At 53.7% G+C, this 22,170-nt stretch overlaps 2 protein-coding genes across 8 annotated transcripts in view; one reads left to right on the forward strand and one right to left on the reverse strand.

Moving 5' to 3' along the window:
* The first annotated feature begins 842 nt into the window (after positions 1-842).
* ABCC2 (ATP binding cassette subfamily C member 2) lies at positions 843-18,711 on the forward strand. Its single transcript, XM_032694851.1, has 32 exons — positions 843-986; positions 1,523-1,696; positions 2,176-2,301; positions 3,403-3,537; positions 3,944-4,066; positions 4,417-4,472; positions 4,719-4,950; positions 5,562-5,740; positions 6,348-6,525; positions 7,028-7,282; positions 7,757-7,822; positions 8,323-8,460; positions 8,809-8,955; positions 9,219-9,303; positions 9,395-9,461; positions 9,657-9,783; positions 9,958-10,134; positions 10,237-10,404; positions 10,683-10,869; positions 11,710-11,842; positions 12,272-12,377; positions 12,624-12,843; positions 13,317-13,471; positions 14,461-14,616; positions 14,719-14,918; positions 15,548-15,674; positions 16,064-16,165; positions 16,269-16,412; positions 16,647-16,805; positions 17,056-17,222; positions 17,560-17,754; positions 18,197-18,711. The coding sequence occupies exons 1-32, from the start codon at positions 945-947 to the stop codon at positions 18,324-18,326; spliced, it is 4,656 nt and encodes a 1,551-aa protein (XP_032550742.1). The 5' UTR covers positions 843-944; the 3' UTR covers positions 18,327-18,711.
* A 754-nt stretch (positions 18,712-19,465) lies between these two features.
* Positions 19,466-22,170, reverse strand: part of DNMBP (dynamin binding protein) — a 33,706-nt gene continuing 31,001 nt past the window's right edge. For all 7 annotated transcript variants that reach the window (XM_032695008.1, XM_032695009.1, XM_032695007.1 and 4 more), the window contains 4 exons: positions 21,866-22,048; positions 21,592-21,790; positions 21,040-21,494; positions 19,466-20,709 (listed from right to left, as the gene is read on the reverse strand). In XM_032695008.1, coding sequence (XP_032550899.1) covers positions 20,524-20,709; positions 21,040-21,494; positions 21,592-21,790; positions 21,866-22,048 — 1,023 coding nt within the window. In that variant the 3' untranslated portion in view covers positions 19,466-20,523. The remainder of the gene's footprint in view (positions 20,710-21,039; positions 21,495-21,591; positions 21,791-21,865; positions 22,049-22,170) is intronic.

Consider the following 22,170-nt stretch of genomic DNA (forward strand, 5'->3'; position numbering starts at 1 on the left):
GAGACAACGTGATCCTTGCAGTCACCCTACCTTTCTGCTGTTCCTCAAGAGCACAAATGATTAAGCAAATCTAGTTCCAGCCTTAGAGACACCATCCTCATGTGTCCCTATCATACTTCTACCTTTCTAAGCAGCAGGGTGATGATTTAATGGCAGTCACTGTCCTCAGAAATGTTCCTCTGTCTCCAGTGATGGGGGTTGCCTTAGAATGAAGATTCAAAGTCTCTTTGGGGTTTTGTGGCCATGCAGTTGCCATAACATGCAGACAACATGGAAATGTGGGAAAGGAGAAGCAAAAGGAAAAGCTCAAAAAGCCTCCAGGCTCTGCAGGCAAGAAGTTGGTAAAAGGAGCCCAGATCCTGGGTATTCAGAAAGACCAGTGCAGCATGTGGTCAGCTCAGCTGCCGGACACTGCAAATTCTCAAGCCTGGGGCACTGCTGGTGTCATGGGCCTCCTTGCTGGTTGGCATATGAAAAAAGGGCACTGTCTCCTTTGGCTTCTGTCGGACCAGCTCTTGCTGGACTTTTTGTCACCATTCAGCAGGCTTGTTCTGGCAGGAGAGATCGTTGCAAAAAAGCAGTGTCTTCGGTGGGTCCATATGAGCTTGTCTCTGTTGGTGTGCACTGATGAAGGCTGGTGGTTTCTGAACAGTGGTTGTGGTGTCCTGCAGTGACTCTCTGGCTTCCCTGTATCTCCCCTTTGATCTCTTTTTTGGGTCTTCCTCTCCTCCCTTCCCCTGATCCCATGTGGTTTCCCAAGCCCTTTTGGTCACAGCTTTGGTTTGTGGTGTTGTGCAATAGCACCAAGTTAATAAATAACTGTGTGTCATCAGGGATTTTGTCCCAACGCTACTTGAGGGCGTGGGGGGACTTTTATCCCAAGCATCCACCCAGGACTTGGGCAGAGCGCGGGGAAGGAGCTGCCGTCTCTTCTCCCCTGAGCCATGTCAGCAGCCCTGGAGGAGTTCTGCGGCTCCGTCTTCTGGGTGAGTGGCAACATCATCCCTATTGCCTGTTCTCGGGGCAGGACACTCAGTGGATGGGGAGAGCAGTAGATCCCAAGGCTCACAGCTTGTCCTGCCAGTGGAACCCAACGGCCAGCAGTCGGCAGAGGTTCTGATATTTATCCGGGACTGCCACAGCACTGAGAGCTGTGCAGTGCCTGCATGGTATTCACAGGACACTGAGGCAATGACAGCTCCCTAAGTGAGCCTTGGCCTGTTTTGGCCCAGCTGGAAACACAGTACACCTTGCATAGACCTCTTGGGGAATGATTTTGGTCCAGCTGCTTCAGCTGGCTTGGCTCCAGCAAGGGAGCCTATCCCAGGCTCAGGCAGATAGATGGGGAGAGAGATATCCTGTCAAACTTCGGCTGAGTGCTGAAATGCTCAGCCAGGAGGGTGGCTGTCAGGAGGGGTGCAGTGGGGGTGGGCACCTATAGGAGTGCTGGCTCTTGTGCTGTGAACCAGGTGAGAGTCAATCCATCCCAACTGACTTTGTTTTCTGTCCTTGCTGCCCCCAGAACGATTCTTACCTTGCTCGTCCAGATGCCGACCTGCCTGTGTGCTTCCAGCAGACTGTGCTGGTCTGGGTTCCCCTTGGCTTCCTCTGGGTTTTGGCTCCATGGCAGCTCTTGCCCATGTGCAAATCCAGAGCCAAGAAATCATCTGTGACCAAACTCTACATCATCAAGCAGGTAGCGTGGGGCTGAGGGGGCACAGATGACAGGGTGGGGCAGCCTGGAATGGAGGTGGTGTAAGTGGAAGGCCACTGTGCTGGAGTCAGGTATGGGATGGAGAGATGAGAAATGTAGGAGAGAAGGAGCAGTGGGATAGGGCACCATCTGGGACAGAAATGTAAACGGGAGTCTATGATGATGCATATATCTGGGACAGAGGGGACAATAGGGGTGGAATACACTGGGAGGGAGGGCAGAGTATATACTGGGGCCTCTCTTGTGGTCTGTTACCCTCCAAACTTAAAATGATGGCAGTGCTCCTGTGGAACTGTTGCAGCTTCACAGTGATGAAAGCTCTCACAGGCCAAGTGTGGGTTGAAAAGGGTGTAACAGTGCATGGAACACAGTGCTTCTATGCCAAACTGTTGTCTTCCAGTGGTTCCCAGTTTCCTCAGTGGTGTGGGTCTCCCCTTAAGGCTGCCCCCCTCTCCTCACAGATGCTGGCTGCTTTGCTGGTGGTGGCGGCAGTGGCAGAGTTGGCCCTGGCATTTGTAGAGGACACAGAGCAAGACACCGTGCCAGCTGTCAAGTACACGAACCCCAGCCTGTACATCGCCACCTGGGTAAGGGATCAGCTGGTAAATGTGCTGTGTGTCACCAAAGAGACACAATGTGAGACCACGGGCCAAGCAGCAGAAAACTTCCCTGCCTGTTCTGAGAGATCAGTGGGAAGCTGTGTCCACGAGGGAAGTGTAGCCTGCAAATTGGACAGGGACTAGCACTCAACATGTGTGAGTGGAGTGTAAGGGCAATTCATTGAGCACAGGTGTCTGGTTGTACAGTGTTCCCTGCTTTTATCCTTAAAACTGGGATAGGTTCTACGCCTGTGTATGTAGCTGAGCTGTCTCTGATAGAAGCCTTGCTAGCAGCAGTATGGGTTTCACAGGATTGATTGCATATCATGAACATCAAACCATGGCTTGCTGTTCTGATGTCTCACAGCTTCCCATGAGTTGCTGCTCACTCTTTACAGAGAGTCAGGAGAAGTACACAGGATGGCCAGGCAGAGGAGAAAGCTGAGGACATAGGGGCTATTAGCTTGATGGAATATGTGCATGGAAGTTACAGATATCCTGTGTGAGACATGACATATTCTAACAGTCTTAACAAAGCCAAAATGCTCAGGAAATGTTACTTTTGCACTTAAAAGTAACATCCCCATTTGCTATCCTTCGTATTTTGTCATGTCATTTAATTTCACGTGCAGAGTCCATGTGGCATGATAAGACAAGGGGACTGCCCATAGAGAGGACTCTGCACTGCTGGGACATGACACGGGTTTAGTTCCAGTTCTGGAGGCAATATGCAGGAGAGAGGGTGTGACTTCTGATGGCTGGGCATGTCTGACGATGTGTATGACACATCCGAGAATCTACAGTGAGAACAGCTAAAAAGAGAACTAGTACCCTGCTGTAATGTCAGGGTACCTTCAGACCTGATCTTACGTCCTCCTGAAATAAACCTTTGCCATATGCAGTTAACTCTGAAGCTTATGTAGAGTTGGCAGTGAGCTCAGGCACTGGGAGCTCAGTGTATTCAAGGCAATGAATCCCAGCATTTCATGAATACTGGCACCCCGGGACACGTGCTTCAAAGACACTTTTAGAGTCCAGACCTAGTCCTGCAGCCCTACCTGAACCTCTGACTGGTCTTTCTTCCCGCAGCTCCTGGTCCTGCTGGTCCATGAGGCACGACGCTTCTGCTTGCGCAGAGACTCGGGGGTGCTTTTCTGCTTCTGGATACTGTCCCTGCTCTGTGGGATATTGCCGTTCCAGTCACTTGTCCGGAGAGCCCTGCAGGTTGGATTTGACAGGAAGCTCTGTGCTTCCCTATGGTTGTGTTCTGTCCCCAAGGAAAGTCCTTCATACTTGTCTCTTGGCAAGCTCTCTGTGGTATCACACAGATCCCAGCTGCCCTGGCAACCTTGGGGAATGAGAAAATACCTGAGAAGGAATTGCTCTTTTAATTTATCCTATCTCTTTGGGGAGGTATAAGGTCTCCAGGACCAATTTCTCTGCTTACAGACTAATGGGAGGAGGTCAGGAAGAAGTGGCAAATGGAAGCTGATCCAGGCTGCACAGCGAGTTTTGCACTGCTGCATTGTGCTCAGCCATGTTCACTGTCCTGGGGATGGATCTTGTCACTGAGCACCAGGTGGCCTTGAGACAACCCCCAACAATAACCCTGGGCTTTCCACTCCTGCAGGAACCAATCTCCGACCTGCCACGGTTTATCCTCTTCTTCATCTCCTATGGGCTCCAGCTGCTCATCTTCCTTGTCTCGGGCTTCTCAGATGTTGCCCCAGAAACAAAGGAAATCAGGAAGAAGGTGAGAGGACCATGTGGGAGTGGGCTTGGGGCACCACATCTCATGCATTGTGTTGGGCAGGGTGAACTCCGTGTAGGCTATGGAACCTGGAACCCCATGCTCCAGGCCCCTTGGGGAGGGAAGACCTGAGGGCTTCAGCACATGGCACAGCAAGAGCTGCAGCCTGGGACATCTGCGTCTGTATCCAAGGGGGGCTGCTGCTGGCTATGAGATGGGGTTCTTGGGGTGGGATCTAGCACAGTTGGAAACTTCTGGGGCTCCTTAATGGCTGGGGGTGCTGAATCAACTCTGGTCAACACCATCTGTCAACATCAATGATCTCTTGGTACCTACTTTGTTTTGTACCATAGAACCCAGAGGTGACAGCCTCCTTCCTGAGCTCCATCACCTTTGAATGGTACAGCAGGTGAGCAGGGCTCCATGGGAGGTAGGGCTGGAAAAATACAAGAGTGCTTCAGGGCTGGCCCAGCCCTGTTTGGGGGAGCCTGCAGCACAGGCTGCTTGGAGTTAGTAATGAGAGGCACCACACTGGGTTCCGTCTATGCAGCCTGAGCCCAGTGCCAGGCTGGGTGTGAAGTCCTTGCATTTTCAGCAAGGACTCTCCAACAAGTGTCATGCAGGAAACTCGCTGAGAGGTTTCTCTGCCCCACAGCGTTGTTCTCAAGGGCTATCGCAAGCCTTTGGAGATGGAGGATGTCTGGGAATTGAAAGATAAAGACAGGATACAGGCACTTCACATTGCTTTTGAGAAGAACATGAAGACTGCCATACGGAAGGCCCAAGCTGAACTGGAGAAACGGAAACGCAAGAAAAGACACCAGAAAGGTGACCCAGACCATGGAAACAATATGACCAAGGCCCAGAGCCAAGACGTCCTGGTGCTGGTAAGTCCATTCCTACTCTTGGCCTTGTATGGGACTGACACATCCAGGTCCAACCTCAGGGAACAGGGTCACCCAGTGTCCCTGCAGCCCCTCTTTGATTCTACAGGGCCAGGGACAAGGATGGGGGAACCCATGACAGGGTGTTCCCTGTCCTTGGCAGATCCCCATGTTTTGAGAGACCAAGAAAGTCTACATCCTTCTGCCCTACAGAAGGACAGGAACCACCCTCAAGTCTACAGTACAAGCAGCTCCCTTATCTCTATCTTTCCCTACCCCAAATACCTCCCAGCAAAGAAGTCAGACTGAACATCACTCCATAATCATCCCTGGCCTCAGGTTCTTCCTGGGGTGCCTGATTTTTGGCCTGAGAGATTCATGGTGGTTTGGGTTTTGCAACAATTGTCTTTGGCACATGAGAGATGTGTTAGTCCTGGGTGTGTATGACATGAGCAGAGATCAGTGAGAGGGAACATGACAGGAGGTAAAGCAAAGGCTTTATTCAGGATACCTGATCTAGGGTCTGTGTCTGTGATGCTGCCCTGGAAGCATCTTTCCAGGTGCAGGAAGCCTGCACAACCAACTCCTTCACTTCTGTGTGGACTTCCCTCCAGGAGGAGAAGCAGCCGAAGAAGAAGAAGAAGAAGAAGGGAGACAAATCCCCTCCTGAGGATTACGCCAGGGGTTGGTTGATGAAAACACTGGGCAAGACCTTCCGGCAGAACCTCATGCTAGCAGTGGCATTCAAGCTGGTGCATGATGCACTTGTGTTTGTCAGCCCCCAGCTGCTGAAGTGAGTCTTTTCTCTCTGTCCCTATCCATGTTCTGTCCTGACTTTTCACCAACCCCACCACCTCCCTCTGTGCACTGTATCCAGGCCCACCATCTCCATATGTCTACCTCTCCCAGCCCCAGACCCTCAGGACATTTTGTGCTCTCGCTAAAGGTGGGGGAATATGCTGGGTTACAGTTTAATGAAGAATTGATTTGAGCTGGCTGCCAGCTTTTATGGGTAATAGCTTGCTCCTCGCTCCTTGCGTCCTCTGTTACGCAGCCCTACTCCCTCACTGGAGACAGTCCTGGCTCTTCTCTGGGGCCCTTCATGAGTCAGTCGGGCTCAGCCCAACAGGGCCTTCCCAATTCATTTTGCAGAGCAACACAGTCTCTGTGGATGATCTGACATTACTGACCCGCTGCTGTGTGTGAAGTGCAGTGTCCTTGGCAGAACAGGGACGCCCAGCAGGTCAAGGGTCTCCAGCTTGCTGAACATTGAGCTAGCTCTCTAGGGCAGGGTCTCAGTCACCGCTCTTGTGAGGATGCTCTCCCTGTGTTCATTTGCAGCATCCTGCTTGGGTCTGTCTCAGTAGAGTGAGTGTCTCATGGGCTTCTTTATCCTCCAGGCTGCTGATTGCCTTTGTGTCGGATGAGGAGGCTTTCGCCTGGCAAGGCTATTTATATGCCATCCTGCTCTTCCTGACAGCGGTGGTCCAGTCCATCTGCCTGCAGCAGCACTTCACCTTGTGCTTTCAGCTTGGCATAAATGTGCGTGCCAGCCTCATCGCTGCCATTTACAAGAAGGTTTGTATGGTCCTGTCATCGTCCCTGTTGGCTTTCTCCGAGCTGGGCTGTGGATATAATCATTCATTGCCTGACCCATCAACCTGGGGTGACTGGGGTGTATGCACTTTACTTCTTAAGAAGGCACGGGAAAAGCTTGGCTTGTGGGATGCCCACCCAGCTCTGGGGACACTGTGGATCCTAGTTCTGCTTGGGACCTGGGTGCTGCAGCCATGTGTTTGACAGCTGCCAGGGACTGAGGCAGGTTTCTCTTCAGAGCAGTGTCACACCTAGGGCAATTGCCACTAGGGTTCCTGCACGAGGATGTGTTTCGTTTTACCCAGCATCCAGTGGCTCCTGGTGCACAGGCAGTGAGGAGACTGCCTGTGGCCAGCAGGGAGGCACCAGGAGCAAACCCAGGAGCAGTTTCAGGCTGGCCTGCTAGTTGCCTGCTCTGTGCCATGCTGCTGGGAGCCAGGCTGCTCCCAGACTGGCTTGTGGTGACAATGTTTTCTCTTTCCAGTCACTCACCATGTCCAATGCCACCCGCAAGGAGTCCACAGTGGGAGAGACTGTGAATCTGATGTCAGCTGATGCCCAGAGGTTCATGGACATGGCCAACTTTGTTCACCAGCTGTGGTCATCTCCCCTGCAAATTATCCTGTCCATTGTCTTCCTCTGGGGAGAGCTGGGCGCCTCTGTCTTGGCCGGCCTTGCAGTCATGGTACTGCTCATCCCCATAAATGCGTTCCTGGTTGCCAAGGCCAAAACCATTCAGGTCAGTGGTGGGTGCAAGATCCTTCCTGGTCTCGCACTCCTGAGGCCCACTGTTGCTCTCTTCCCTCATTTTCCACACTCCCCTACCCTCTTCTGTTTTATTATAGATCTTTCCTAGCCTAGGAAGTTGATCTCACTTGGGCTGGGAGTAGCCTGAGCCAGGGGTGATCTGCTGCTATGAGCAGGAGACAGGTCTGTTCTACCATCACAGTTGAACTTGAACAAGATTAGAGGCAACCTTGAGGACTGAAATGAGATATTACCAACCATAAGATAAAGCCTTAGCTTCTACCTCACAGCAGGGTGTTGTTTTTCCCCAGATTGTCCAGAGCCCCAGGGGACCCAAGGTCCAGCTTGGTGGGATGACTTTTCTGGGTTCAGGAGCCCATCCTTCCCACATCTGTGGCAGCCCAGATGTGTTTCCAAGGGTGAGCTGCTGTCTGGTTTCGGTGACATCTGGTTCTTCTGTTTGTAGGTGAGGAACATGAAGAACAAGGATGAACGAATGAAAATAATGACTGAAATCCTCAATGGAATCAAGGTGAGCAGTGGACTGGAGACTCCCCAGGCAGCTGCTGCACCCCTCTTCTTGGTGCACTGTACCTGGAGAGAGCCTACCTGTATAACCCTATAGCACCAGTCTTATAGTCTAGCTTGGGACCCCTGTGCCTGGGGTGTCCAAGTCTCAGTCTTTGTAATTCCCTTGGCTTCCTCACCTTTTGAAAAATTGGGTGGGGAGGAGCTCTGGGTTCCTGGACCAAGACTTGGGAGCCAAGAGAGGGTGTTTCTTGATAGTGAGCCCACTGCCATAGTGGCAGAGAGGCTGGCAGTGACCTGTAAGCTGAAAATGAGGGAGTGTCAGTGTGGAAGTGGGGGAGTGCTATAAGCCATGGGTTAGGACAGGAGAGGGAAGATGCAATGGCCAAGCAGGCTTCTGAGCAAGCCAGGAGCTGGTGATGGAGGTGCTGGCCACTAGCGAACTGAGTGTGCGGGTGGGCTTTCCTGTGAAGCCAGCTTCTGCGCACTCTGCTCATCCTGCAGATCCTGAAGCTTTTTGCCTGGGAACCCTCATTTGAGAAGCGAGTTAACGACATACGGGGACTTGAGCTCAAGGACTTGCTGAAATTCAGTTACCTGCAGTCAGTCTCTGTCTTTGTGTTCACGTGTGCCCCCTTCCTGGTGAGTGACAACAGCCCTGGGGAGGGTTGCACCTTCCTCTGAGTGGAGGCTGGGCTGTGTCCAAGGGGATGGGAAATATGGGGAATCTCATATGGAGTGCTCCTGCAGCGATGAAGGGGTTGATATCCCTTTCTCTGCCTGGGATGCAGAGTATAGTCCTGGCTGCTGGCAGGAGAGCTGTGGTGGAAGGGGGTCCCATCAGGGTGGTGAGATGGGGCCCAAAGGAGAAGGGGGAAGGAGGAGGGGAATAGGTCCCCAGCAGAAAAGCACTGCTGAGGCCTAAGAGCAACAATGGGGGTCTGGACACACAACCACATTGATGGTGCTTTTTCCTGCTATCTCTCCTAGGTCTCCTTGGCCAGTTTTGCCGTCTATGTGATGGTGGATGAGAACAACATCCTGGATGCACAGAAGGCCTTTACTGCTATTTCCCTTTTTAACGTCCTGCGTTTCCCCATGGCCATGCTGCCCATGGTCCTCTCTTCACTAGTGCAGGTCAGCCCTCCCATAGGGCAGGGGGTGCAGGGGGATCCTATGATACCTCTGTCCAAACCAGAACATGGGACTCAGGTGTGTGATGGACACCCAGGAGTCAGTGCATGGGGGTGGGACAGGACTTACATATATAACACAGGTTTGGGGCTCAGAGGTTGGATGGGGACTGTGTGATGTGGTGCTCTGCTTATGGGGCTCCTGCCAGCCCACCCAGCTGCACCCCACGCCCATGTGCCATCCTCATCCTCTTTCTGCCATGGCAGACCAATGTGTCGACTGCAAGGCTGGAACGCTACCTGAGCGGAGAAAACCTGGACACCTCAGCTATCCAGCACAATCCCATTCCAGGCAGGTGAACCTCCAGATTACTCCCTGTGGGTCACAGGCTGTCCCCAGCCCTGGGCTTTCCCAGTCCTGAGGGCCCTCTCTCTGCTGATAGGCAACGCTGTGCGTTTCTCGGAGGCCACCTTTTCCTGGGAGCAGGACGGCAGTGCTGCGATAAGAGAGTAAGTGCTCTGCACCATACTGGGGGCAGATGGCTGGGGAGCAGGAGGCTTTCTGTGTTTTTAATTGGGGAAGGCAATCACTTCTCACAGTGCTGCTAGACACAGGTGTCCTAGAGACGTTGCTCTGTGCTGGTCCCACTCAGGAGCCGTGGGTGACCTGGCAATGCTGCTTCCTAAGCCCTCGTATCTTTGCAGTGTCACCCTGGACATTGCACCTGGGAGCCTGGTGGCCGTGGTGGGGGCTGTGGGCTCAGGCAAATCTTCACTGGTGTCAGCTATGCTTGGGGAGATGGAGAATATCAAGGGACACATCAACATCCAGGTGAGAGGAACCGGCTGGCACAGGGGGCTTAGGGGCTGCCTCTGAGCTCAGTGGGGAAGCAGCAGGGCAGGACTGTCTCAGAGTGGTGGCTCAGGGCAAGGAGAGGCTACAGGAGGTGGCAGTGCTCAGGCTGATGCTCTGACAAGATAGCTATTCTTTTGTGTCTCCTTCCAGGGCTCCCTGGCCTATGTCCCCCAGCAGGCCTGGATCCAGAATGCCACCCTGAAAGACAACATCCTTTTTGGGTCAGAACTGGATGAAGCCCGGTATCAGCAGGTCCTTAAGGCTTGTGCCCTCCTTCCAGACCTGAAATTGCTGCCTGCGGGCGACCAGACAGAGATTGGAGAGAAGGTAGCAGCCCTGGGGGCTATGGATATTCCATAGCACCTGCAGCAGAGAACAGAGCTGTACCCCTGTGCCAGCCCCATGCCCAGAGAGGTCCTTCCTTTCCAGGGTATCAACCTGAGTGGGGGTCAGAAGCAGCGAGTGAGCCTGGCCCGGGCAGTGTACAGCAATGCAGACATCTACGTGCTGGATGACCCGCTGTCTGCCGTGGATGCTCACGTTGGCAAGTACCTCTTCAAGCACGTGCTGGGCCCAAAAGGGCTGCTGCAAAAGAAGGTGAGCACCCATGCCCCCCTACCCCCCACATAGCCAGGCAGGAGTGGCACTGGCACAGTGTTGATGATCCAGGGAAGACAGGCTGCCTACCTGGGACAGGGAAGGATCCTGTGGCTTTCACATGGAGCTGCAGCAGGCAGGAGAGGCCTCATGGGTGCCCTGTGTCTGCATTGATAAGCAGAGAGGTCCCCAGCTAGGGGATGGAGAGCCTACAGGCCCGTGGCTGGGGGATAAGGAGTATTCTGATGGTCCACTACCCTGCAACCGCTTTGTTGCAGACACGGATCTTGGTGACACACAGTATCAGCTTCCTGCCCCAGGTCGACAACATCGTGGTGCTGGCAGCAGGAACAGTGACTGAGCATGGCTCCTACAGCAACCTGCTGGCAAACAAGGGGGCCTTTGCCCAATTCCTGAACTTGTATGGCAGTCAGGAGGAGGATGTTTCAGAGAAAAATAACACAGGTACTGGGAACACAATGGGGCTGTGGCAGTTAAAGGGGCTGTGCATGGATCTTGCGGATACGAAGATCTGATCTTTCAGTCTGACCTGGCTCTATCCAGCCCAGGCACCAGTGGTGGCTGCTGTGAATCCTTCCCAGCTTCTGGTAATCAGCAGCACAAGGACTTCCTGCCTAAGATTTGCACCCAGGCATTATGTTGAGCAGCCAGCAAAGGATCTGATTTTTTTACTCTCTTTTTAGTTCATTTATGTATATGTGTCCCAAAATCTTATGTGGCAACAGACTCCATATTTTAGTGATGCTGATATGAGAGAGATCCTTTAGTTTATTCTAAACATGCCACTGGATAACATTCATCTTTATCATGTCCCCCAGTGCCATGGGGAGGAGTGATATCAGGTCAGGTGGATGCCCACCCTGCCTGGGCTCAGCACAGTTGTCCAGCTGCAGCCTGGCTATTCCCAGACCACCCTGACAGGACCCATCTCCACCTCCTCAAGGGGGTACTCCTGAACTGGACTGATACAACCTACTACATCTTGAACCTACTAAACTAGCACAAACCTCTGCTTGAGGTCACACCAGTGGCAGTGAGCAGCAGAGACTGCCTTCACGCAGATCTTTAGCCCTATGTCCCCTGTCACTTCTCCCTCCAGCACCATGGATTTCTTCCTCCTCCTGCTGTACTGGGCTTGCAGCAGGGTTGGAGAAGGTGTGATAAGTGATGGTAGGACATAGCCCGGGCCTGGGGTGTGGGGTGAAACTGTGTGCAGCAGAGGTGCGTGGGATCTGCTCTCTCCTCAGTGCCTGATCCTACCTTCCCTCATCCCTGTGCTTTTAGCTGTTGGTTTAGCTGGGGATGGAGAGCAGAGTGATGAAGACCTTGAGCCTTGCGTGGAGGAGGGCCCTGAAGATGTGGTGACTATGACACTGAAGCGAGAGGCCAGCATCCATCGGAGACAATTGAGTCGCAGGTAGGATGTGCCCTGAGTTCTTGGCTCTCTTCCCTGCCCCATGCACTGCTCCCTCAGAGACATGAGTCTGGGGGCTTCCTGGGAATTTCCTGCTGGGAGCCTCCCTATCTGCTCCTACAAGCTGATCTGGGTCAGGGGCATTTACTCACATTACTCACAGTAATGTGTCACAGCCTTACTCCTTACTCTCTGTGGTCTTCCCTGAAACTCGCACTGCTGGCTGGTTCTGCTTTTGGGGATGAGGACTACAATTTCATGGCTGTAAATGTCTAATGCTTCCACAAGGCTAATTCAAAGCTGCCCCAGTTGGGACATTATTTTCCAGTGGGCTCCAGCACTGGAGATCCAATGCAGCATGGGGATGGACACTAAGGAGTTTAGGACCAATCCAACATCCTGTGATTAATGATGCCTATCACCTCCCTGCAGCCTTAGTAAAAGGAGCACCAGTTCCTGGAAGAAGGCCCAGGAGGAGCCCCCAAAGAAAGTGAAGGGACAGCAACTGATCGAGAAAGAAGCTGTGGAAACTGGCAGGGTGAGGAGGATGGAGGATGAAGCACTGTGCTGCCAGTGCTACCAGCCCCTGACTGTGGCTCAGAGAAGTGTGGGCTGGTGTGGCCCCACTGCAGCCAAGAGACACGAAGGGGACAGAGCTGCCTGGGACTGGTGGGCAAGGTGGTGGAGGGAGCACTTGGCAGCAAGGCGGGAGTCCCAAGTCTGTGCTGGCTGCTATTTGGCTGAGGGTTGCTGGGCAGTGGTAATGAGTTAAATTGGTCCACAGGTAAAGTTCTCCATGTACCTGCGGTACCTGCGTGCTGTTGGCTTGTGCTATTCCTTCTGGGTTGCCATGGGCTACGTTGCAGAGTACGCTGCCTATGTGGGGACCAACCTGTGGCTCAGTGCCTGGACAGACGATGCGCAGCGCTACCTGAACCAGACCTATCCCACGGCGCAGCGAGACCTGCGGATCGGTGTCTTTGGGGCACTTGGGGTGTCACAAGGTGGGTGTAGGAGGACAGGGGACCCGCTCACCTCAGCTGTGTGGTCCATAAGGGATATATGACTTGCAAGGCCTGCAGGCAGAAGTGCAGGAAGCAGCAGGGGACCCAACAATTGTCTTCATTTGCCTGCTGCTGCCTTCCTTCCAGCTCCTGGCTGAACAGGGGACAGATACCAGTCCGAAGCCAGCATAAACTGCCCCAGGAAGTCTGTGTTGCCTCCTTAGGTTGAAGATTACTGTCCTTAATCAATTTGGACATAGTGCTAGGGCCCAAGGTTTTCCAAAAGGGTTAGTGTTCCTCCTGGGTGGGGTGGGATGCAGTTACTGGGGCGTCCCAGGAAGGTGGGATGCAGGACTATCCCAGTGGCTCACTGCAGAGCTGCTGGCTTGGAGCTGCTTTGTGACTCTGTTGAGCCAAAGGGTGCCTGGTGAACTGCTGTCACCCCCTCCCCCCTCCCTGTGCTGTCCTTGCAGCTGTCTTCCTGCTCTTTGCCACCATGCTGTCTGCTCGGGGTGCCACACGAGCCTCACGGGTTCTGCATCGGCAGCTGCTCAGCAACATCCTGCACGTGCCCATGAGCTTCTTTGACACGACCCCAATTGGCCGCATTGTGAATAGGTTTGCCAAGGTAAGAGAACAGCCCCAGCATGGAGAAGGTGTTTGTTCCAGCAGGTCTGGAGAGCATTGGGTAATAACATAACACTGCTGCTGTCGAACACGGCTCAACTGAGCCCAGATAAGGGCCAGAAAGGGACCAGAAGGGCGTGGTGGATACAAGGCTGACTGCAAGGCAAGCCACATCCTGGGCTATACTACAAAGACAGTGTCCAGCAAATCACAGAAAGTTGTTATCTCCTCTGCTCAGTGCTAAGGAGGTCACACTTAGATACTGTGTCCTGGTTTGGGGTCACCTGGTCAAGAAGGATGTGGAGAAACTGAAGAGGGTCCATAGTAGATCACCAAGAGAGGTAGGAGCCTAGAGCTCATGTCCCACAGTAAGATGTCCTTCTGGTTATGGACTTTCAGAAAAATATACAGTCTTTTCTATGTAAGTGAAGCTCATAAAACAAAGAGAAAGTGAAAAGGAGGAAAATAAAGACAGGTAATTTCACGTGTGCTGCTGCTCTACTTCTTCCTTTGGTGCCATCTCTTGGTTTTTGGGAATAAAATTTCTCTTGAAATCAAGCCTCAGGCTTTATGGGTTTACTCTGAAATGAGAGAGTATGTGATGCCGAGCTAGGAGATCAATGAAGGCCAACTGGAGACCTGTGAGACCTGTGTGCTCCTGTCTGCATGGACCTGTAGTTAGTCCTGTCCCTGTTTCTGTCTCAATTCCTGTTCCTGCATCCTGGGTCCAGACGAAGATGCAATTCCTAAAGCTGGTCTGTGCAACAGGGGAATATTATAAGAAGTTTTTCTGTTAAATCAGCTGTTCCCAAGCTAAGAGCTGTGGCCCTAAATGAGATTGTAACCATAATACCAACTGAGGGTCATCCAATATTTTTACAAGTGTCTGGCACTGTGTTACCGTATGAGTGGGTAGGAACCCTGTATGTGTGGGGTCTTTGGGATTCTCCCTCTCTCTGGGGTCACTGACTGCTTCTTCATATGCTCCAGGACATCTTCACAGTAGATGAGACCATTCCCACGTCCTTCCGCACCTGGCTCTCCTGTTTCATGGGCATCATTAGCACATTGATCACGATCTGCCTGGCCACTCCATACTTCGCTCTCATTATTATTCCTTTGAGCATCTTCTACTATTTTGTGCTGGTGAGTAACTGTGGCTTGAGTGAAGCTTCTGCCCTGCTGAGAGCAGTATCTTTGTGGCTGCTGGTCTTTGTGTTGGTAACGAAGCTGTGTTCCTCATTTCAGCGCTTCTATATCTCCACATCACGCCAGCTAAGGCGTCTGGACTCTGTCACCAGGTCTCCTATTTACTCCCACTTCGGTGAGACAGTGTCAGGCCTTTCCGTGATCCGGGCCTATGGACACCAAGAACGGTTCATGCAGCATAATGAGACCATCATGGACATAAATCAGAAAAGTGTTTATTCCTGGATAATCTCAAATAGGTGAGTTTTACCCCTTATGCCACAGAACAACCTGTAGCACCTCTCCCCAGGGGCTTCTTGGTCCTGAGAGAGGTCCCTGAGATGCTGCAGTTCTCCCTCTTGATCTCAGCATTGAGGGTCTGTATAGGAACTGGGGGAGTTTAGGATAGAGGTGCCATCTCTGGGAACAACACATGTTAGGGTGATTTTGAAAGACGGAATGTGGACCCTACAAAGTGTCCAGAGCCTGGGTAGGGTGAGCTGTGCAGTCAGGGACTGAGATGCTCTTGGTAGGTTCTGGGAAGAGGCTGATGTTTCAGGCCAGGTAGGAGCACAATGTGGGCACTCTTTGGTGTTGATGTCTTACTGGTAGATGCTTTGGGCGTGTGAGGGTTGTACAATTGGGGCTCCTCTGATATATGGCATTACCAGCAGAGGAGGTTATGTGTGAGACATGGACTGACATAAAATGAACCTGCTTTCAGGCCACAAATGATCTGCAATGTGTGCCATGTGTACAGCACTGGGCTCAGGGCTGGGTGTGAGGGGTGCTGGTAGGGTGCTGCTCTTACTGGTGGGCTCCGTGTTGGGCACAGGCAGATACCTCTCTGCCTCTCCCACTGCCCTTCAGCTGTCCTCCCCTGGAACAGGTGGCTGGCCATCCGTCTGGAGTTCGTTGGGAGCCTGGTGGTCTTCTTCTCTGCGCTTCTAGCAGTGATTTCGAAGAGCACTTTGGAGGGCGGCATCGTGGGTCTTTCTGTGTCCTCTGCTCTCAGTGTGAGTCAATGAAAGTGTTTTCTTATCCCAGGGACAGCCCTGTCCTGGGAGCTCTGGGCTGGCTGCAGGAGGCTGCCCTGTTTCCAGCTCTGATCCATGAAGAGGGGATTATCTGGGGTGTCACATCACCTGGGGAGTGGCTATAGAGCCAAGGAAGCACACATCCCAGTGTGAATGGATACTGTCTTCCATGAGGAGGAGTATAGTCCTGCTATGGATCAGAGATGCGGCAGCAAAGTTTTTGAAGAGCTAGAGAGGGTGGGCTGTGGCTGGGGACTGGAGATCCCAGACCAGGGACAGTCATGTTCAGGCTGAGTCCCTGAGCTGAGGTGGGAGGTGGTTGTTCCTGCGTCCCACTGAGCTCTGCATCCTCTGATTCTGCCATGCAGGTGACCCAGACACTGAATTGGCTGGTGAGGACATCTTCGGAGTTGGAGACAAACATCGTGGCTGTGGAGAGGATACATGAGTACATGAAGGTGAAGAATGAGGTGAGGAAAACAGGGTTCAGGAAAGCACCTGCTGTACAGCGTGGTGCTCTCCAGCCTCTTGGGAGTGCAAGTCCCCACCTAATGCTCCTGTGCCCTCCCCCAGGCTCCATGGGTGACAGGAAAGCGTCCACCACGTGGCTGGCCCAGCAAAGGCGAGATCCAGTTCATTGACTACAAAGTTCGTTACAGACCTGAACTGGACCTGGTTCTTCAGGGGATCACCTGCAATATTGGGAGCACTGAGAAGGTGCCTCGCCCTCACTATACTCTTTACAGAGTTACACTGTGTTAAAGCTGTTTGTTCCTCTTGACTTCAGTCTGTGCGCTGGGGAGGGATGGTGATGGGATGTGGCTCCTGGGGACTCAAGCTGCAGGAATAGGACAGTCTGGGAGATGGTGAGGGTGGGAAGGCCCACCAGAACAAGGTGGAAAGCATCTGCCCTCTTTTCTTCAGCCCTGGTCTAAAAAGCTGCTTCCACAGGTCGGGGTTGTGGGCCGGACCGGGGCTGGAAAATCCTCCCTCACCAACTGCCTCTTCCGAGTGCTGGAGGCTGCTGGAGGGAAGATCCTCATCGATGAGTTGGACATAGCAACGATTGGCCTCCATGACCTGCGCAAGAACCTCACCATCATACCCCAGGTGAGCTGATCTCCCGTTTCCATATCCCACTGCTGTGTGGCTCCTGCAGGCTGTTTCCTGGGTTATGCATTGCCCTCAGTGCATCCCTGGGTGCTGTGGAGACGCCAAAAGCCTGTGAGCATGCTGTCACCACCTCCCCTGCCCAGCTGCAGGCAGCAGCATGGGCAGGATGTGGCCACACTTAGGGGCCTGAAACCATTGCCCTGCTGAATGGCTGTGGTGTGGCTGAACATGGTGCTGTCCCTTGCAGGACCCTGTGCTCTTTACTGGAACCCTGCGGATGAACCTGGATCCCTTTGACGAGTACTCAGACGAGGAGGTCTGGAAGGCCCTCGAGCTGGCTCATCTGAAGACATATGTGCAAGACCGTCCCGAGGGACTGCTGCATCTCGTGAGCGAGGGAGGGGAGAACCTGAGGTGAGCAGGCCCAGCTCCCCTCCCTTCTCTTGCTCCAAGGGACCAGCTTGGAACAGCAGCCTCCAGCAGAATGGCTGTCCAGAAATGAGGGCACAGAAGCTTCTGGGAAAGGAAGGTGGGAGATAAGGGTATAGGAGCCAGGGCTCTCAGGATGCCAGTGTGAGCCAGCCCTTCTATGAGGGCCCAGAGAGAAAGATGCTGAGAGATGGGGTGCTCAGGGTGGCAGATGCAGGGGGAAGGCCAAGCACAGTGCTGGGTCAGGGCAGTGTGTGCCAGTAGGCTTGCAGAAGCTCTGATAGTGTCTGTTTAGTAACTCATGTTCTCCATCTCATCCCAGTGTTGGGCAGAGGCAGCTGGTGTGCCTGGCCCGGGCCCTTCTCCGCAAAGCCAAGATCCTCATCCTGGATGAAGCAACAGCAGCTGTAGATCTGGAAACTGATCATTTAATCCAGACAACAATCCGGAGCGAGTTTTCTGACTGCACTGTCCTTACTATCGCCCACCGCCTCCACACCATCATGGACAGCAACAGGTACCATGGGACAGTACCATGGGGCAAGAGTAATGGGAATCTGGACCCCTAGGACGGGGCAAGAGGTGGCCAGCAGCAGAAGCAAGGATACAGCCAGAAGGGCAGGGGTGGATGTAGTGCCCGGGGCAGTAATACACAGTGGTTCCAGAAGAGAACAGAGGGATAGGAAGGTTGGCCATGCAGTAGTTATGCCTTTGTGGGAGAAACATTTTTTTGATATCATTCTTTACAGCAACAGATCATATAGGCACTCGCTGTTGACACCTTACGTGAGTCACCCTGCCAGCACAGGGAGGAGGGCTGTGCCCTCACCACTGCTGAGAGGTGAACCACATAACGTGGCCACAGGAGGAGTGAGACTCAGTGGGGGTGCAGCGCTGGTGCCATCAGTGCTATCAACTCGGACCCTGGGAGCTCAGGCCTTCTTGTTCCCTTCTGCCAGGGTGATGGTGCTGCAGGCTGGGCAGATTGTGGAATTTGACAGCCCCGAGGAGCTGCTCCAGAAGCAGGGCATCTTCTCCATGATGGCAAAGGATGCTGGCATCACCAATACCGAAAGTACCACCCTGTAGGGGGAGCGCTGCAGCATCCAGGTGTGTGCAGGCAGCTCCCTCCTGCTGGCGCTCACCGAGCTGTCGTCAGCATCTCCCTGCAGCCAAGCTGCCCAGGAATTTGCCTTTCTGCAGCTGGGAAGCAGAGAGGGTGGCTTCTCTGGTTGTCCAGAGACAGAGCATCTGGACTCGAGTGAGCTGTTAACATTGCTACCATGCCCTGCCTGCTGTGCACACGGGGGTCTGGAGCTGCTTAACTTATTCTACAGAGGGGAAAAGCTATCTGCGATGCAGGGAGATCATGACCCCTGTTGGGGGTGGTCTTACTTTTTGTACTTCACCATACCAGGTGAACCTACCTTAGAGATCCTTTAGCACTGTGGAATTAAATTACTGTTTAATCTAAGAGTGGATGCTATGATTTATTTACTTTTTGTAACTGTTTCTGGTCTTTCAACTTAAAGGCTGACATCAAGTAAGCCTTGGTTTAGCCTTAAACACAGCTAGTGCTTGGGGGAAGCTGCCCACAGAGGCTACACAGAGGGGTGGGCAGTCCCAGCTGAGTGGCACAGCTATACCCGGGCATGAACACTGTGGCAAAAACAGGGTCTGCTGGCCTTCCCTGTGGCTATGATCCTGTCGATAATAGTGCAGATAAATGAGCCCCTCCCTGAGGCTATTCATAACCAGCAGTGGGGCACATTTTGGGCTGTGGCTCCAGACTGCAGACTCGACTGTGGTGGAGACAAGCTGAAGAGGTGCAGGCATGTGTCTGTGCTACAGCCATGCACACACAAAATATGGTGGTTACTCTTGACAAACTCTTGACTCCTCTTTGTTCCTGGACACCAAAGTCAGGAGCTGTAGTGCTGACCTCAGTGCTGGCATGGAGGGAGCAGGTGCAAACACGAACCCGCCCCCCCTGCAGGGGAAGAGGGCAGTGCAATCACTTAGTCTTAATGAAGAACGTTCCTGTGAGGGTGTCCCAGTGTGTGAGCTGGAGCTGGCACAAACACCATGGCAGAAGCACGCTGGACCCCAGTGAAAGGGAATTTTCCTGCCCTTGCAGGATCTGCATGAAGTCTGTGGGCTTTGCCCCCACTGCAGCAGTGGCCAGGCACTCCTCCCAGCTCTCCCAACATTTGCACGGGCACCTTCTATACACAAGGGTAAATCTTTATTTACAGAGCAGCAGTACAGGGGATACAAACATTGCCCCATGAAGAGAGCTTCTTCCCTTCTGGGCACGGCAGCAGCAGGTATCACACACCAAAAGGCAGCACATCCCTCCCAGGGATGGTCCTGCCCTTCCAGAACATCAGCACTGTCTCCAGTGCCCTGAAAGAAGGCACAGGTGAGGCAATTCTGGTCAGAGCCCCAAAAAAATCAAGCTGGAGGACAATTTGTGCTTTGCCTTCTGCCCTGCCCCAGCCCAGAGCTTTCAGGTGGGCTTGTCAGTGCAAAGCTGGGTCTTGGGCATGGGAAATGCACTGACAAGGCAAGATGGTGTTCTGGACTTCTGCCTCACCTGAGATGAGAACCTGATGGCTCCTGGTAGCAGCAGAGCTTGGAGAGGCTGAGCCCCTGGAAGGCCAGGCCCAGGGGTAAGGCACCTGCTGAGGGCTTCGTTGTGGGAATTTCAGAGGCCAGGCCCATCCCAGCCCTGGAGCTCAGATACTCCCAGCAAACCTCAGAGCTGCTTCCCCAGGCAGGTGTAGATGTCCCACCCTGGGTCCTGCACAGACAGACAAAACCCAGCTCCTGCTGCTGCTAAGGCACAGAGAGCACACTGGCGAAATCTGGGCTGCTTTTAATACTACTTGACTAAACACAGTCTCCAGAAACTTGGCATTAGTCTTCCACAATTTAAACCCACAGCAGCTCCTCAGCTTTAGTCGAGCCTTACCCTCCTGGGCAGACCACAGCCCCAAGCCTTGCTCCCCTGCCCCTGGCTGCACACAGGCAGCTCAAACAGCACAGGTGAACTCACCCCTGCCCCCACCTAAGCTACCTGTCCTGCCTACCTGGCCAGCTCACCATTCTTCCTCCCTTGATGGGGAGGTGGCAGCCAGTGTGTTGGGGCCCAATAGCACTGCACAGCTGTGAGAGGGACAGTCTTGGGGCAAGCAGTGGGGGCTGCAGGGCTGGCCAGCCTCCCCAAGACCCCCAGCAGTCCTGGCAGGAACAAGGTATGGGGTGCAGGCTCCTGCCTGTCGCCTCACGTGTACTCTGTCTTCCGGATGTAACTCGAGGGCACATAGCCCTGCTTTCCGTGTGCCTCGGCCAGCCACCACTCCTGATTGCCTGTGATGTCCTCAAACTGCAGGATCTTGAGTCTCTGGTTAGCTGACACACTCAGCTCATTAGTGTTTCGGCCTTTGAAGGTGTAGAGAGCGTAATAGACCTGCCAGACAGAGGGAGAGTATCACTTGGATGGTCAGACCACACAGCCTTGCTGTTGCAATGCATAGGATGCGTGGGCTTTTGTCCTTTTCACCACACAGTGCCAGCCCTAGCCCCGTCCTGGCCTCTGCCAGAGCTGCATCCACCTGCCCACCCCCATCTGCAGCCTGGTTCTCTGCCTCTGCACCTCTGCTGCTGGGAGAAAAGATGTCATACTTCATGTTTCACCTCTCCCTGGTCATTCCCAGGGAGGAGGATGACTCAGTCCCCAGTCAAGCAAGGGGATCAGCCCTCGGGATCCCCCGCCTCCCAGGGGTGCCTGAGAACTCACCTGGTTGCCCTCTGACTCGCTGCTCTCCAATCCAGAGTCTCTATCCTCCACTGAGGGCGTGGGCCTGAGATGCGCTTTGGTGAGGTGCCCGTTGCGAGAGCTGGGGCTGCAGCCCAGCTCGGGGCGGCTGTAGCGGCACTGAGACATCACCGTACCAGCCTCCAGTGGGGCTGTCCTGTCACCGCACCCAAGCTGGGACAGAGAGGGGGAGTCCATCTCCAAGGGGGGCTGCCCAGACTGGTACGTGTCTGCTGGGGAGGCAGAGTCCTTCAGGGGTTTCTGAGTGAAGGTGACAGCCGCCCCGCTGGGGCTGAAGGTCAGTGTGGCGTTGCTGTGGGGAGAGGAGTTGCTGTGCTCCGACTCGTTGGAAGAGTGGCTGCCCACAGAGACGTCCGACTGACTGCGGCGTGGGTTGTAGGGCTTCAGAAAGGAGCTGTACACAAACCCTTTCGTCACTGCAGAGAGGCAAAGAAAGAGAGCTCAGACTGGGGCATAGGACAACCAGAGGAAGCGATTCCCCACAGGTAGCAAGGGCAGGGAGCAGCCACTCACCCCCATTGTCTATGAGCCAGCGATTCTGGCTGCCCATGGGGTCCTTCTTCTTGATGACGCCCACAATGTCTCCTTCCAGCAGTGAGACATCCAGGTCCTGGGCAGCATTGAAATTGCGCTCTGCCTGGAAGAGACTCTCTGGGGGATAGCGGGCCAGGAGGGCAGCTCGGACATCATCCGATTGCAGGAAGTAGGTCGGCTGCAGAGGAACAAGGCAGGTGTGAGTGGCTGTCCGGGGCTCTGCAAACCCTGACACCAGGCAGAGGGAACTCACCAAGCTGCCAAGGGGCTGCCGCCGGGCAGACTGCCGCTCCATGCTCTTCCTTTCAAAAGTCTTCTTGGGAGCTGCCTGGGACTCTGGGAAGAAGGTGAAGGCCTGGAGCTGCTGGAGGACTCGACTGTGCTCATCCTGGAAGACGGCAATGAGGTTCCCCTCCCTGCCAGACACCTTTAGCAACTAGAACCAGAGAAGAGTTGGACATCCTGTTAGATGACAGTTGCTGGGAAAAGTGGCCAAGAGCTACAGCAAAGACCATGACAGGGGTTCTGCATCCTGCCTGTGACTTGCATCGGACCCAG

The sequence above is a fragment of the Chiroxiphia lanceolata genome, chromosome 8 (genome assembly GCF_009829145.1).
Source record: "Chiroxiphia lanceolata isolate bChiLan1 chromosome 8, bChiLan1.pri, whole genome shotgun sequence".
Classification (NCBI taxonomy): domain Eukaryota; kingdom Metazoa; phylum Chordata; class Aves; order Passeriformes; family Pipridae; genus Chiroxiphia; species Chiroxiphia lanceolata.

Coding starts and splice junctions, on each gene's coding strand:
- ABCC2 (XM_032694851.1), top strand. CDS start 945: ATGTCAGCAGCCCTGGAGGAGTTCTGCGGCTCCGTCTTCTGG. Junction 10,870..11,709: donor TTCAGAGAAAAATAACACAG/GTACTGGGAACA, acceptor CTGTGCTTTTAG/CTGTTGGTTTAGCTGGGGAT. Junction 12,844..13,316: donor GGCACTTGGGGTGTCACAAG/GTGGGTGTAGGA, acceptor CTGTCCTTGCAG/CTGTCTTCCTGCTCTTTGCC.